The sequence below is a fragment of the Melitaea cinxia genome, chromosome Z (genome assembly GCF_905220565.1).
Source record: "Melitaea cinxia chromosome Z, ilMelCinx1.1, whole genome shotgun sequence".
NCBI lineage: Eukaryota > Metazoa > Arthropoda > Insecta > Lepidoptera > Nymphalidae > Melitaea > Melitaea cinxia.
Window position 1 is genome coordinate 7,744,285 of NC_059424.1, and position 17,199 is coordinate 7,761,483.

Consider the following 17,199-nt stretch of genomic DNA (forward strand, 5'->3'; position numbering starts at 1 on the left):
GCGCTGGTCCCTGGCGAAGCCGGGCCAGCTGCACCTGTGGGGGCACCCTCGGAGGTTGTGGCAACTGCTGCTGCCTGCGCCTCCACAACCAAACGAGCCAGACGCCGAAACAAGAATGCGACGAATGCGAGCCACGGGGAGCATCCAAGTCGGTCGAAACCCGCGAAGCGGGACCGACCGGATGACTCCTTCACCCCCCAGGGTAGTGGCAAGCGTCGCAAGCCCACCCACACTATCAGTTCTATCAAATACGCTGACGCGTTAAAGTCTAACGACTACTGCGTCGCGATTATGATGGAACCCTACCACGACCTCTCCAAAGAGCAGGCTGAGGCAATTGAGAGGCAGTTGCAGGGGGTGATGGACGAGGAAATATTCTCGCCCACCACTTCCACAACACCCGTCGCTGCGCCACAGTTTAGGGGGAAAGCCTTCCATAGTGAGGGCACCCTTAAGATGTGGTGCAGGGACGATTTTGCCCTCCAATGGCTCCGCCGCTCCATAGGGAGGATTTCGTCACCACGCGCGGGAACCAGACTGGTTGTAAGAAAGCAGTCTGAGATCCCGCGGCGCGTCAAAGTAGGGCTGTTGATCCCGCAGGTGGAACCGGAGGATACTCTGGATAAGATCCGCCTGCGGATCATGTGCCAGAACCCGCAGTTCCGCGTCTCCAACTGGGCGCTTTACAATGCGGTGCCAACGGAGGAGAAGGCGACGATGTATCTCCTCCTTGGCATCCCGGAGGATGACGCGGAAAAGCTGAGGGAAAGCGAGCGTAGAATTTACTACAAATTTGGTAATATCTACGCTCGTTTCCACGACGACCGCACTACTGCACTGCCGAATCTCGGTGCGGACGAGAAGGTTCCTAGTGACCTAGGCAGTGCAAATAACAATATGGTGGAGGGACAGCCGGGCTCCAGTAAGGAGCCTGTCGTCGACACCGGCTCGTCTGAGGTGAGTCCCCAGTTTGATCTGGGTGATCTTTCCAAGGATGAGCCAGGTGACCTTGACGACGCCATCCTATCTAGTGATGATGGCGCTGCCAGCCCCACCTAGAAACCAGTTAAAAATCACCCAAATCAACCTCCAGCATAGCCAGACTGCGACGGCTAACCTACGCAGATTGCTGGAGGGAAAAACGAAGACCGTGGCCCTGATCCAGGAGCCGTGGATCAGGAACGGGAGAATCTGCGGTCTAAACAACATTGGAGGTAAGTTACTTCTAAATAATAACGTATACCACCCACGCACTTGTATCTATGCACACAGGGACGTGAACATCACCTTAATAACCGAGTTCTGCAGCAGAGATCTTACAACCGTTAGGCTCCAAAAGGAACCCTCTTCGGGCCTGCCTGATGTGGTGATGGCATCCGCCTACTTGCCGGGCGATGCTGACATCCCCACTCCGGAGCTGGCCGCGCTTGCTGAGTACTGCGAGCGCCAGGGTCTGGAGCTCATCATATCCGCTGACTCCAATGCGCATCATGCGCTATGGGGCAGCAAGGACAACAACCAGCGAGGTGAGGATTTTGTTTCTTTTTTACTCGCAACTAAGCTTAATGTAATTAATAAAGGATCGGAACCAACCTTTGTAACTTCGAGATCCCAAACCATCATTGATCTAACTCTGGCGACAGAGCATGTGTCCGAATATATTTCAGATTGGCATGTGTCTGACGACGTGTCGTGCTCTGATCACCGGTGGATCAAATACAACCTAGAAGTCACGCTGACGTCACCTGCACCCCGCCGTAACCCTCGGAGGATGGACCGCGGCAGGTATGAGCTTCTGACAGCGGAGAAACTCAAAGGCGTCGAACTACCCGATAACCATGAAGGCACGGAGGACATTGATAACCATATCAACCAGATAACTGACTGCCTAATCACCAGCTTCGAACAAACATGCCCACTTTCATCACCTAGAGCGCGACAGTTCTGCAAGGGGCACTGGTGGGGACCGGAGCTCGAAAAGCTACGACGCAGGGTGAGGAAGTTGTTCAACAGAGCAAAGAATACTCGTCTAGAACACCACTGGGATGCCTACAAGCAGACCCAATATCACTACAAAAGGCGCATCAGAATAAGGAAGAAGGAGTGCTGGAGGCGCTTTTGTACCAACATAGAAACGAACAATCAGGCGAACAGAGTTAAGAATATATTGTGCAGCGAACCGGTGCACAACCTGGGTAACCTGAAAAAACCGGATGGAACATACACCAAAACGGATCTGGAAACTTCAGAACTGTTAATAACTACACACTTCCCAGGATGCCAAATCGAAAGAATTGCGGCATGGGAGGAAGAGCCAAAGAAGACACCTATAATGGTGGACTGGATCACCGCCAAGAAAATTGTCACACATGACAAAGTAAAATGGGCCATCAACAGTTTCTTACCATACAAGTCGGCAGGACTGGATAAGGTGTTTCCAGGTCTGCTAAGATGGAGTGATAGGAAACTTATCGACCACCTTGTCTCCATTTATAGGAGTTGCTTAGCTTATTGCTACACTCCAAAGTTATGGAGGGAAGTTAAGGTAGTCTTCATACCTAAACCCGGCAAAGGAGACTACTCACAACCAAAATCATTCAGACCTATTAGCCTTACCTCCTTTCTATTGAAAGTTTTGGAAAGGCTAATAGATCGGGAGCTGAGGAGCACAACTCTGGTTGAGCAACCCCTGAATTCCAACCAACATGCCTACTCAATGGGCAAATCAACGGACTCTGCCCTGCATAAGGTTATATCCTATATAGAGGGCAATCTCCATCACAAAATATCAACCTTAGGCGCCTTTATTGATATTGAAGGGGCCTTTGATAAAACTAAGTTCACCAGCATAAGCCGTGCCCTGACCAAGCATGGAGTCAATAACACGATTGCCGGGTGGATTGACAGCATGCTGAAATACAGGGCCATCCAATTCACTGTGAATGAAATAACTAGAGGCGTTGTAGCGAGAGGGTGTCCGCAGGGGGGGGTCCTTTCCCCACTTCTGTGGAACATAGTGATCGACGAACTGATCACCTTGCTCAACGACCGCAGATTTCTAACAGTGGGCTATGCAGACGACTTAACTGTACTCATCAGTGGACCATCTGAGAGGACAGTCTGCGACCAAATGAGGGCCGCACTAAAAGTCGTTGAACAGTGGTGTACGGACCACGAACTAACAGTGAACCCCGCAAAGACGGAACTTGTGATGTTCACAAATAAACGGAATTTAGGAAACCTTAAACTTCCTAAATTATTTGGCACCAGTCTTGCCCTAACCAAGGAGGTCAAATATCTTGGAGTAATCCTGGATAGTAAGCTTCTTTGGAACAGGCATTTAGACTCAAAAATCAACAAAGCCAGCATAATTCTCTGCCAATGCAAAAGGCTCCTCGGCAAAAGCTGGGGCATATCACCTAAAATTACTCTATGGCTTTACAAAACTATTGTCAGGCCTATAATCACCTACGGTGCGGTAATCTGGTGGCAGAGAACAGAACTTACAACCGTTAGAAACAAACTCCAGCGGTTTCAGAGAATAGCATGCTCTGCAATCACTGGCTGTATGCGTACCGCCCCAACAGCAGCTCTTGAGGTTATGCTTGACCTGGCACCGCTTGACTTGTTCATACAACAGGAGGCGGCTATGTCGGCTATCAGGCTGAAACACTTGGGCTTGTGGTGCAACCAGGAGGGTCCACACAATAGACTTTGGAGCAACCTTGTGAGCTATGAGCCACTACTTGCTGCTCCTTGTGATAGGATTCCCAAACAACATATTTTCGAAAGAAAGTACCATATACAACCGTTTGAGGCTGAAAGAGACCAATCCGGCATACGCGAGGTCCGCATCTACACGGATGGCTCCAAAATGGGGTCTGGCACCGGTGCCGGAGTGTACTCACAAGACCTCAATATCAACTTATCACTAACGCTGGGCCAACACAGCTCCATCTTTCAATGTGAGTGTGTTGCGATAACCCATGCAGCCACCGCCGTCCTGTCAAAAGGCATTAGGGATTACAATATCCGTATTCTGTCGGACAGCATGGCCGTACTTAAAGCGCTAGAGAGCAGTTCGACTAACTCTAGTCTTATATACGAATGTCATCAAACCCTGGAAGTGTTAGCCTCACACAATGAGGTAACTCTCCAGTGGATAAAAGGACATAGTGGATCGCACGGAAACGATGCTGCCGACGAGCTTGCAAGACAAGGGTCCAGTACAAAGGTTGCCGGCCCAACCATCCTATTGCCGCTACCATTTGGACAACTGCGCTCGTGGGTAAGGCAACGTACACGTGCAAATCACAATGCCCTTTGGGCAAACCAAACCGGCTGTAGACAGTCCAAATTGATACTCACGGAAGTATCACCGCACCTAGCGTGCCGACTGCTCAGTCTCAACCGCCTGGACATCAGAATAGTTGTTGGCACGATTACCGGCCACATGGCACTCAACCACCAACTATTCATCATGAATGCAACAGACAGCCCTCTTTGCAGGGGCTGTCTGGCTGCTGAAGAAACAGCCGCCCACGTAATCCTGGAATGCGAGGGAGTGGCCGCACACCGGGCTACCATCCTTAAGGATATAAGGACGCTCCGAGAAGCCTGTGAACGCCCCAGGAGGCTTCTGAGCTTCTGGAAGGAGCTGGGCTGGCTGAACTAGTCAGCCCACTTTTCACGCATAATGGACCACCTTTGCGTCTAAATGCGGAAAATAGAGCCCAACACAAATACAAATACAAATACAAGCATACATCCTCTTCAGAGATTTATAATGGAACAAAAACTTTGTACCCCTTTTTACGAAAATTGCGCGGATGAAATTTCGCAAACTTATAGTTTATATAGAGGAGTGTAGACTGGTCATATATATATTTTTAATTTTTCGTAAAAATACATTATCAAGAAAAAAAAGATTAGTCACACTGTTATATATTTGACACACACTTAACACAGTTAATCAAAATGAGGCGAATAGATTATAGACTATAGATTTATATTATTTGTCCTTACTGAATGTCAAAAATAGTTATGTTGAAACATATAATTTAAATTAATTATGATCGAATTTCAACCATTGGACGACTACTAGTATCAGTAAATTAGTATGTTAAAACCCCTTTCAGAAATATTTTAGCAAAACGTATTTGTTGACATCATTGCTTTATATAAAAAGAAAGGTGTTTATTTTAGAAGATATCTGCTATAATTGTGTTTGCAGGCAAACGAAGAAAAACCGACTTCAAATATATCGACAAGTAATACAACGTAGGACGTAGACGAAAAAATAGTCAAGTAAATACGCATTATCAAAGCTTACTCAAAAAGTTGTAATCCGATCTCGATGAAATTTAAATGTGACCACATGATAAATATCGGCTTCCGATTAAATTAAAAATCATTAAAATCGGTACACCCAGTAAAAAGTTATGCGGATTTTCAAGAGTTTCCCTCGAAGAGTTCCTCTCTGGGATCCCATCATCAGATCCTGGTTTCCTTATCATGGTACCAAACTAGGGATATCTCTTTTCCAACAAAAAAAGAATTATCAAAATCGTATTATATTTTAAAGGAATACTTCTTCGTTTAATAACACACAAGTAACTAACCTTACACAACGACTTCTGAACCACACAATTTTATCTGTTTTCTCTTGCTAAAACTTATGTTATTCAGTGATAGCGTAGCATTCTTCTGCTAAAAAAAAAATCAAAGTAGGTCCAGTAGTTTTTGAATTTTCGAAGTCTTACTTTAAAAAAAAACAGTTTTATAGATTGTGTCACACTTTCGCTAAGCCTCTCAGCTATTTGTTGCAAAATTACCATATACATTCTTATATTCATTTCGACATTCGTTTAACAAAGCAACTAAAAGGAATATTTTCGTACAGACTACACTCCTTCCTCAGTATCCCCACTATCTTCATACTGTCTGTCGTCTTTCATTATGGTTGTAGACGCGTAAACGTTTACTTTTAATGAAAGACAGACTTAATCGCTTATATCCTAAAAGGATTGAAATATTTATACGATTTTAAGGTTAAGTCTGACTTGAGAGTTTGGATAACAGCGCCTTTCGTGTGTATGGGATACCTTTACGTGGTATACTTTCGGAGATCAGTTAGTGAAAGCTGGTTCACCAATCGTGACGCTCATTTAAGGTAAATAATTTTTTGTTTAAAATGATTTGTTATTGAAATTTGAGTTATTATTATTTTTTTGATTTATTTGCTTTTGTTGTAAACTATTAAGAATATCAATAAATAATACAAACAAAGTTTATGTTACATGAAGTGATTGCTTTGCGAATTTTTTTTTCTTTTGTTAACCGACTTCCAAAAAAGGAGGAGGTTCTCAATTCGACTGTATTTTTTTTTTGTTTTATTGTATGTTAACACTTTAGTAATAGCTTTATTATCAAACGTCATTATTTTAAGCTAAGTTCATACTTATTCTTCTACTTCTGATAATTTCGTCGTTTACGAACCGATTTTGATAATTATTTTTTTGTTGCGAAGGAGAGTGTGATACCATGATAAGATATCCTAAGTGTGGTACCAAGATCATAACCAGGATTTGATAATGGAATCCCAGAAAAATCGAGGGAAACTCGACTCGAAAAACGTAGTGACGACAAGTGCGTTTGTTATTTTTTTTCGTCTACTTACGTTGTATTACTTGTTGATGTAATTGACGTGGTTTTTTTTCGTTTCCGAGCAAACACAATTATTTATTCCAATAAAACTCTTTATTTAAAACCTAAGTCTATTTAATGTTTTTTAATTATTATTTTTTTATTTACGTAATTCAGAACATGCTTAACGTGTGTTATTATATTATGAAATATAAACTTGTGTTTTATGTTAATAACGATATGCAATGAATCTAGCGCAAGACAATAAATTATTTATTAATTTTATGTCGCAATGTCTTGCGACAATTCACAAAAATAATAACCATATGAGAATAAAATTTTCTCGAATTGATTATAATGTGTTATGCAAGACAACAACATTAAATGTAAGAATAAATATTTCTAAAGTCATTGATTAATTAATGATGTTACATAAAAAAGTCTGATATATATTTAAAGTCTATTTTTTAAACAAGTTTTTAAACACCATATTGCTTCATACAGTTCATAAGTAATTACTTAATTTTTCTTAGTTTTTAATTACATTATAATAAAAAGAAAAACGAATGCGGTTAGTTTATATAATAAATAAGAAACAATTTTTCGAACTAACTCAGAATAAACGTTATGTTCATCGGAGATATAATGTTCCAAAAGTTAAAGGCTCAAAAGCAATTAAGCGCACTCAAAAGTAAAAGCACGTAAGTGTTCCTTTATTGGTCGAAAACTCCATCTTGTATTAGGGGAATTAGAGCTTAATATGTTTCGGGGCTACTACCGAACTTGAAAATCGGCAATGTAAACCCACATTTTCAAGCTCATCGTCAGTATCAAGACAGTCTAATTTTGATATCAATAGGTATATTTATTCACATGAATAAGCTGGTACAAGGCCAGATTTTTATTTGTTTTCATTAATTTATATTAAATTACATAACACAATCTTACAAAATGGGCAGGTGTTTAAAATTTTTGCGTAGATTTTACTAGTTGTTAGTTGTTCTACAAATTTTACTCTGTTGTAATAATTGTGGCATAAAGCTTTGTGTTCGGGTACGTTATGCATTTTTAAGCAATGCGAACTTTTACATTGTTAATACTTTATACTTGATAAACAGCGAGAAACTCGCCCGCCACGTAGTTCGGGTCATGGTTTTATTTTGCGTTGTTGTAAATGTATGCATTTTATTATAAGTTAACCGAAACTAACCTAAATGAAACAATATCTGATAAATGTGTATAAAATGAAAACTTTAATCAGATATAATTTTTTTTCTTTTTTAAATATCAACTAAAACTAAAGAACCGAAGTAGCTCTTGTGTCATTAGAGATCTGTATAATAGGGAAGAGTTACGCTTAAAATATCACTCTGTAGATAGTAATAACGGTTTATTGTATATACATTTCAAGGTTGGATAAATCGTAAAAATGTCATGTAGCTTATAAGATATTGAATCTGTGGATCTTTTATACCCGATAACAAACAAAATAAATTAAAATGTTACATTTTCTACAAATAATTGTCTTTTAAGAATTGACCGTAATGAAACACAAACATCACTTCATTATTATTAGTTAATATTTGAAATCGTTATACTTTACCGATACTATTGTGTCATACTCTAGGCACTTCATTATATCATATTTGATTATGTTAAATAGTCAAGTCTTTTGTAATTACAACAAATCGACTGCATTTATTTTAAGAAAGTTTTTATTTATTATCTGTTAGTATTCCAGTACATTATGTGTGACAATCGTAAAATAAATCTGATTATAAGATTTTTATTTAATTAATTAGATATAAGACGACTTAATTGTCTAAAACGCATGCTGTTACTAGATACCTTTAAGAGGAATTATATGTATATTTAATAACTAGGCATACAACTCATTGTATTTTTTTAAACATGTAATTATGTTAGTGGTTCTTATTCAATAAATAATTGAATAAAAAATAAAAATAAAATTTTAGGATCGATTACATATTACTGCGTTAAACAGAATAGTTTTTCGCATAAATTTAGATAATAAAGAATAAAATAGTTTTTATTTTAATAGTTTTTATATTATTTTATTCAAAACTTATATTATCTAGAAGCCCTGTCACTGTGCTAGCTTAAAAAAACTGTGTTACAGGCCACAGTTACAAACATTTCTGTATTTTTAACCGACTTCCAAAAAAGGAGGAGGTTCTCAATTCGACTGTATTTTTTTTTTTTTTTTTTTTTTTTTTTTATGTATGTTACATCAGAACTTTTGCCCGTGTGGACCGATTTCGACAAATTTTGTTTTAATTGAAAGGTGGTGTGTGCCAATTGGTCCCATTTAAATTTATTTGAGATCTAACAACTACTTTTCGAGTTATATCTAATAATGTGTTTTTACTTGACGCTTTTTTCGTCGACCTACGTTGTATTATTCCGCATAACTTTCTACTGGATGTACCGATTTTGATAATTCATTTTTCGTTGGAAAGGGGATATTCCTAGTTTGGTACCGTGATAAGGAAACTAGGATCTGATGATGGGATCCCAGAGGAATCGAGGGAAACTCTCGAAAATCCGTAATAAATTTTTATTGAGTGTACCGATTTTGATAATTTTTAATTTAATCGAAAGCTGGTGTTTATCATGTGGTCACATATAAATTTTATCGAGATCTGATAACTACTTTTTGAGTAATCTTTAATAACGCGTAGTTGCTTGACCATTTTTTCGTCGATCTACGTTGTATTACTTGTCGATGTAATTGAAGTCGGTTTTTTTTTCGTTTGCGTGCAAACACAATTATTTAAAGCAGAATTAATCGATTATCGTTTTTTATTATACGTATAAACGTAGTCCTATAAACGCTGCAAACGAAGCTCTGGGTTGATTGTATTAATTAAACTGCTCTTCAATAATTTTAAACCACAACGCAACGAAACTGAAACAAATCAAATTTCATTTACATAAATCGAGACTATATAAGTCCAACTCTTATTTTTACTCTTCCTTTTTGGAAATATTATAAAATTATCTGTATTATTTTTTTATTCTTTAATTATATTTTACGGACTATTTCGGCACATGTATTTGGTTTTTCAAATTATATTTCCTGTAATCACTTCCAATACCTTTATTTAAAAATATAAAAAAATTGTGATCATACAAATTCATTCAATTTAAGTCACGTGCTACACCTTTTTTGTGTAAAGATAAAAATTTTGTCGGTTATAAATAATAAATCCTTTTCGCTAAATATTTCATACAGCGTATTTCATAAATTTTGTTAACATTCAAAAGTTAGATCTATTGTATTTGGTTTGTTTAAACAAATTTTTTATCTTTTATTACAGACATGCATATATTTAATGTATTTATCATATGTATGGTTCCTCCCTACCTACCTATTTATTTTGAAGAATATTTCAATTTAGTTAATTATTTAACAAAAAATAAACGTGATCAGTTAACAAATTACACACAAACAAAAACACGAAATTCCTTTAAGACAAATAATTTTGAATGCATATTAAGATTTATGGCCTCAAAAGTTTGTTTCTTGATTTCAAAACAGATATTATATTAGTTTCACTTTTCTTAACGAATTCTTTGACGCTACCGGTACCGGCTTTCCCGATGAAACCGGTCGCGGTCCGTAATCGTGTCTGTGTGAATTCTTGCAATATATACTCAATATTTATATAATCAACTAGTTCGCCGTATTACGCAACGAGCTCAACCTGAGCGGCGGCGGCGGTTATTCAAGCTTGACACAAATTGTGCCCATACTAACACTGAACGTGTGATTTATTATTCTAGTATTCTCTATAACTAATTAATTATTTTTAATTCTCCTTTAACCAAATTCGACAAAAAGGAGATTGCCGGTTTGACACACATACATATATGTATTTAAAATGCCACTTATTTATGTCTTAATGAGATGTTAAAATTCTTAATGAGATTTTACGCTCTGCATATAAATTATAATGTACAAAGTTTATCACTAGAGTCCACTATTTAAGCAGCGTAAATTTTAAAATTATTTACTTAGAATATTAGAAACTATTTTTTTTCTATTTTAACAAACATTGACTGAAATTGATCAACATTCAATCAAGTTCGACTATAACATGTTTATTTACTGCAACATAGAAAATTTTCATTCAAAAACGTATATGATGTTGGGCCTATAAAGCGAAATTTTAGTCAAGCGTATAAGCAAAGCAAAGTGAACAAAACTGTCAATATAATCTTTTGTGATAATGAAATTAATATCTATTATTTTTATAAAAATTAAGATATATATATCTCAAACATATCATCGTAATGATCTTTAGGAAATATTCTAACAACATATCATTGAGTTACTTTAATAGAAATATTAAAATTATAATTGTTGAAAGTTATTCAAAACATAATTTCATTTTGAATAACTTTCAAAAGAGTGAATTTAGTTAAAAATGTAGGAAGACTTTTTTGTAGGGGACTTAATTCTCTTCGAGAATTTTTTGGAAATTTTCCGGAAACTAATTTTGAAGAAAATTACAAAATTCCAAAGTTAAAAAATAAGTGCAAAATCATACCAATTTTCAAGGCGTGGTTAAGAGAAAACGGTTTATCTGACAAAAAATTTCAATCAGACTTATTTTCGTTTTCGTTTTGACGTCATCGTGACGTCATCATCACCCTCTCCTATCACACCCCCAGACTGGTGACCCCGAGCGTGAACATCAGCGCAGCTTTCGCAAAGCGACGTCATCGTGACGTCATCATCACTTCCTCAAGCTTTCAAGCAGCGAGTCATACAGTAGGGGCAGTAACCTACCAGACACAAAGCCCGTCTGGTCGGAAGGTCCTCCCTTTACAATGGTGGATGGAACTCAACATCCCGTTCCACACACCCCCCAAACTGGTGACACCGACGTGTTCCCCTCACATCCCTCAAAAATTTCCTTTAGTTCGATGGTTTAGGAGTTATAAGACAAAATCCTGCTTCGAAAAAAGAATCAAAAATTGCGATATATCTTACGACGATAGACCTTTTCATATTAATATTAACGGCTCAAAATCTCGCTATAATTTTTTTTGTCATCCCAAATAATATTTTCGATATACTTTAAAAAATTATTGATTTCTTTTGTGGCTCAGCCTAACATAGATGATATATGAATATAACTAAAACATTATTACAGAAATATAAAAAATATATGTTCAAAAATAATTCAATTACCAATCCGTTGTACGATAAACAAGCTTTACCTCAGAGAACTGCTTTGTTATTAACTTATTAACGAGCTACCTTGTTTTCTGTTTGCTCGGCGGAGCTTTAGGTAAATAGTATCGAATAACAAGTATTATATGTATCGATATTTTAATTGAAATAATTTCTCGATATTCAACCGTCATTGTTTCCTGTTTGTTCCGTACGTCGAAGACCATTTATTTTCTGTTTGATTAAACAATGTTTGGTTTTTTTTTGTATCATAAATAGAAGAGTGATAAAATGTTTAATAGCATGTTTTATATAATACAAAATTTCAGTAATATAATTTACACTAGCTGTAAGTGGCGGTTTAACCCGTGTTAATTAAAAAAAAAACAACGTAACGAAATATATAACGATATATTTATAGCCTTTCTCGGTAAATGGACTCTCTAACATAAAAATATTTTTTAAGTTCGAACCAATATATCCTGAGATTATCGCGCTTAAACAAACAAAGAAAAAACATTTTTTTCTCGTGCGTGTTTGCTCCTAATTTTTTTTTTAATAAGTAAATCGTTTTTATCACTTTCAGATGTGGCTGACTTTACTTGTCGTTGTATCAATCATTGGATTACTGCTTTACTTAGACACTGTGAAACCAAAAAACTATCCCCCTGGTCCAAAATGGTTACCGATCGTCGGAAGTGCTCTAGAAATTAACAAAATTCGAAAAAAGACCAAGTACCTTTATAAAAGTTATAAAGAATTGTCCAAACTTTACAGTAAAGATGGACATCTTCTTGGTCTTAAAGTTGGAAAAGATCGCATAGTTATGGTGAATACTGTTGAAGCTAATAAAGAAATGCTTTATAATGAAGATATTGATGGACGACCGAAAGGAATCTTCTATCAAACAAGAACGTGGGGTGAAAGAAAAGGTGTCCTTTTGACAGATGGTGAACTCTGGAAAGAACAGAGAAGGTTTTTAATTAAGCATCTAAAGGAATTTGGGTTTGGAAGAAAAGGTATGAGTGAGATATCATCATCCGAAGCTAAACACATGGTAGATGATGTTCTGGAAATGTTAAATAACAATAAAAGTGCTGTTGTTCCAATGCACAATTTTTTTGCGACTTACATTTTGAACACCTTATGGACAATGATGGCTGGTATTCGATATAAACCAAGTGACCCTCGGATGGTCCTGTTGCAAACCATTTTATACGAACTGTTCTCAGCAATCGATATGGTAGGGTGTCTCTTCAGTCATTTCCCTTTCTTATCTATTTTGGCACCGAAATCATCTGGATACACTGAATTCGTCAGAATTCATCAAAGAATATGGCAATTTCTACGCGATGAAATCGCTGTACATAAAAGTAGATTTGATCCCAATACAGAAGACAAAGATTTTATGGACGTTTATGTGAGGGTTCTAAAAGAGCACGGGGAAGTAAACACATATTCTGAAGGTCAATTAGTTGCAACCTGTTTAGATATGTTTATGGCTGGGACGGAAACAACAAACAAAAGTATGAGTTTTTGCTTTAATTACCTTGTTAGAGAGCAAGGAGTTCAAAAGAAGGCACAAGAAGAAATAGATAGGGTGGTCGGGAAAGATCGAATGCCCTGTCTTGATGACCGTCCTTAGTGAGTAACAATTTTTTATAACGAGATATTTTTATGTCATCTTATATATAGATCACAGCTAAACAGCACTACTCTACAGCAGTGTTGTGTTCCTGTTGGTGAGTAAGGTGACCTCCTGGAGGGACCTGGGTATAGATAGAGTCGGCAACACGCTCGTGATGCCTCTGGTGTTTTAGACGTCTGTAAGCTATGGTAATCGCTTACCATACTATTAGAAGAGTCGTACGCTTGTTTGCCGACCTAGTTATATCAAAAAAAAAAAAATGTATGTATTAAATTACATTACAATTGTCAGCAATTTGTTTGCTTTAAACCTCTTTTACAAATTAAACAAATAAAATATCGCTTTGTGATAAGATTTTATATGTATCAACTTTATATATATTATTAAATAAATAATTAGGACACACAAATTTAGGGCACTGTTTGAAAGTAATAAGTAGTAAATTATAAACAACTACGTAGAATTAATTAATTATTATTTTATATATTAGCATTAATTTATGAACAAAAATATAAAAATAAGCAGAACAGTCTAATTATAATTTTAAGATAGGAACACGTGATATACAATAAGAGATAAAAAAATGTAGGTACGCATCACTCTAATTGCAATTTAACCAACCTTGAGTACCAACCTTTAGTAGTCGAAGTAGTCGAAATCGAAAGAAAATGATTTTAGGGATCAGAAAGCCTGTTATCTATTGGAAAAAAGTACGCAGCTTAGACTTATTGGTTGTCTTTAATGAATACAGCGCGATTTTGTTCTAGTGAAACTTAGGAAAGCATTCAATATAAATATTTATAAATTTGACGCTATTTGGCCACATACCTATTCTTGTATTCAAATATGATAGTTAAAATTCCGCGATGTGGAAATTTTCTAAGTTCGCAAACTTTTTAGTAAAGCACCAAAAAAACTGCATCTTTATTAGTAATCAATAAAAATAATCTAAGTTATTTTTTTTTGAAGGATTGGATTTATCGATAAATAAAAATTAATGAGGTAGGAATAATTGTTTGCTTGACAAGACAAGTAAACGTAAGTAGACGAAATAATAGTCAAATAAACACTCGTTATCAAAGATTACTCAAAAAGTAGTTATCTGATCACAATTAAATTTAAATGCAACTGCAATACAAGCATTAGTCTTTAATTAAAATAATAATTATTAAAATCTGTATATCCAGTGAAAAGTTATGTGGTAGACAACATAGGTCGACTTAAAAATAGTCAAGTAAATACGCATTACCAACGTCCCTAATTTATACAAAAACTAACAAATTTATGCGCTTCAGTTTCGCAAAACATACATCGATAAACCGGTTTCTTAATGGAAAAAGGTTATTTGGAATAATAAAAGAATATTTTACTTAAGTCGGTTATAAGTAACAATTCTGAATATGGACAAATTCCTATCCGGCTTCTCGTTAAAAATATACAAAAAACTGTTCAGGACGAAAAAATTAGTTAAAATCAAAGGCATAATAAGCGTAGATTATTGTATTGATATTATAAATAATTATCAAGTGACAAGTAACAAATAAGTTATCGAATCGAAAGGTGGTCATACAAAATCTTACCTGTGGTCTTCACGAGTTATAAGGATCACAAGCGCTTTGCTGACGCTATCCTCAATTCCCCCGGAAGCTCTGGTCACCTTACTCACCAACAGGAACACAACATTGCTTGAAAGCAGTATTATTTAGCTGTGATCTTTGGTAAGGTCGAGTTACTACCCCAGTCGGGCTGCTCCAGATTATAAACATGCCTGCTGTGCCCTACCTCACTCTGTTAAATAATAAATAAATAAAAAAAAACTGTTTTAGCTGCATTATTTATCACATAAATTGTTAGTAAATGTAATTAAGTATGTAAGTAAATGATTAAATAAATACTCACAGTAGATATAAAAATAGGTCTTGTTAGATATTCGGGGCACCATAAGGACCCTGGGCTTAGAGGCCCTGAGTGTCCTTATGGTGAAGAAATAGATAAATGTAAATTATTAAAACTTAAAAGGTATATTTATACATTTATAGTTATAACGCCAAATTTTATAAAATTTATAGACCATTCACGTTTTTATCTGGTTTAAATCAAACATTTACTATTTTTAGCATGCCCTACAATGAAGCTGTCGTTCACGAATGCATCCGTCACTTCATGGGCAGGACCTTTGGAGTTCCCCATCGAGCTTTACGTGACACGACCTTAGCGGGATATAATATACCAAAAGTAAGACTATGTAATACTGAAAAAAATGACTTTTTAAATCATTGTATGGATGTGATCAAAACATTATTTATTTATTTTTATTTAATAAACGCGTAAACATTAGAAAACATTATTTACTTATATAGTTACAATATTTATAAATATAGTTCGTAAAACTCACCTCATAATATTCTAAACCAAAATACTCAGAATAACATCAGTATGTGAAAGGAACTGTATCACAGCATTTATATAGCAAGTATTCCGATAATTTTTGATGCCAGTAGCTGCTGATATAGTTCCCGGTGGCCATGGTGGCTCACCAGTACATGGTACTCTCTCACTGTTGACAACGACTGGTCCAGATTTAACCTGCAAGTTAAATACTACAGTATATACACAAAAAACGTGTATTTGTGTTTTTCAATTATATATACAAAACTTATACTGTTTACGCAGGGCACGCAGCGAAAGCTCCCAAAAAATGGCCGATTTTGAAACATTCTTCATTAGTGCTACGCTTCTATTGGTTTTAGCAATATGATATATAATAGCCTATAGCCTCGATAAATGGGCTATCTAACACTGACAGAATTTTTCGTACCAGTAGTTTGCTGTAAACCAGTAGTTGCTGAGATTTGCGCGTTCAAACAAACAAACAAACTCTTCAGCTTTATAATATTAGTATAGATATAAAATATATAAAATATTTTTATTAAAATAAAACAAAAGTACTTAAGTACTTAGTACAATACTTCTGTTTTGTAATTAGTTGTAATAATAATTGTAGATATGACAAAATATTTTTTTTTACTTTACAGGACACAATGGTCGTCAGCAATTTTCCAAATATACTAATGGACGAAGAACTATTTCCCGAACCCTACAGTTTTAACCCAGAACGGTTCATTGTTAATGGCAAGCTTTGTCTGCCCGACTATTATTTCCCCTTTGGATTATCTAAGCATCGATGTATGGGAGATGTTTTAGCGAAATGCAATATATTTATGCTTACAACGACTCTTTTGCAAAAGTTTTCGCTGTTGCCCGCACCGGGGGAGCCATTGCCGTCTTTAGAACACGTGGATGGAGCCACTGCATCCGCAGCCCCTTTCAATGCTTTAGTTGTATGCAGAACAATCAAGTGACTTTGGTTAAATTTTATGAATTAAAAAGTTAATCAAATATGTTTTATATAGATTTTAATCGTAGATTACGTTTCAATAGTTATTCGAAAACAATAATATAATTATAAAAATAATATATTTATAAAACATTTTCAATTTTTTCGTCATAACTTTAATATATATATATATATCTTGATTATTTCATCATCATCATTTCAGCCTATTTTAGTCAACTGCTGGACATAGGCCTTCACAAGTTTGCGCCAAAGATGGCGCGAACTCATGTGTGTTGCCCATAGTCATCACGCTGGTGGGTTGGTGACCGTAGGGCTGGCTTTGTCGCACTGAAGACGCTGCTGCCC

General features: G+C 36.3%; 1 protein-coding gene across 1 annotated transcript; it reads left to right on the forward strand.

Moving 5' to 3' along the window:
* Nucleotides 1–12,434: 12,434 nt before the first annotated feature.
* On the forward strand, nucleotides 12,435–16,979 carry LOC123668716 (probable cytochrome P450 303a1). The gene is made up of 3 exons (XM_045602415.1): nucleotides 12,435–13,492; nucleotides 15,614–15,731; nucleotides 16,532–16,979. Exons 1-3 carry the CDS (start codon nucleotides 12,435–12,437, stop codon nucleotides 16,856–16,858), a joined length of 1,503 nt encoding a protein of 500 aa, XP_045458371.1. The 3' UTR covers nucleotides 16,859–16,979.
* Nucleotides 16,980–17,199: the final 220 nt, after the last annotated feature.

Excerpts from the sequence above, each read along its gene's own strand:
- LOC123668716 (XM_045602415.1), top strand. The coding sequence starts at position 12,435 with ATGTGGCTGACTTTACTTGTCGTTGTATCAATCATTGGATTACTGCTT. Across the intron at positions 13,493-15,613 it reads TGTCTTGATGACCGTCCTTA|CATGCCCTACAATGAAGCTG; the intron begins GTGAGTAACAAT and ends TACTATTTTTAG. Across the intron at positions 15,732-16,531 it reads CGGGATATAATATACCAAAA|GACACAATGGTCGTCAGCAA; the intron begins GTAAGACTATGT and ends TTTACTTTACAG.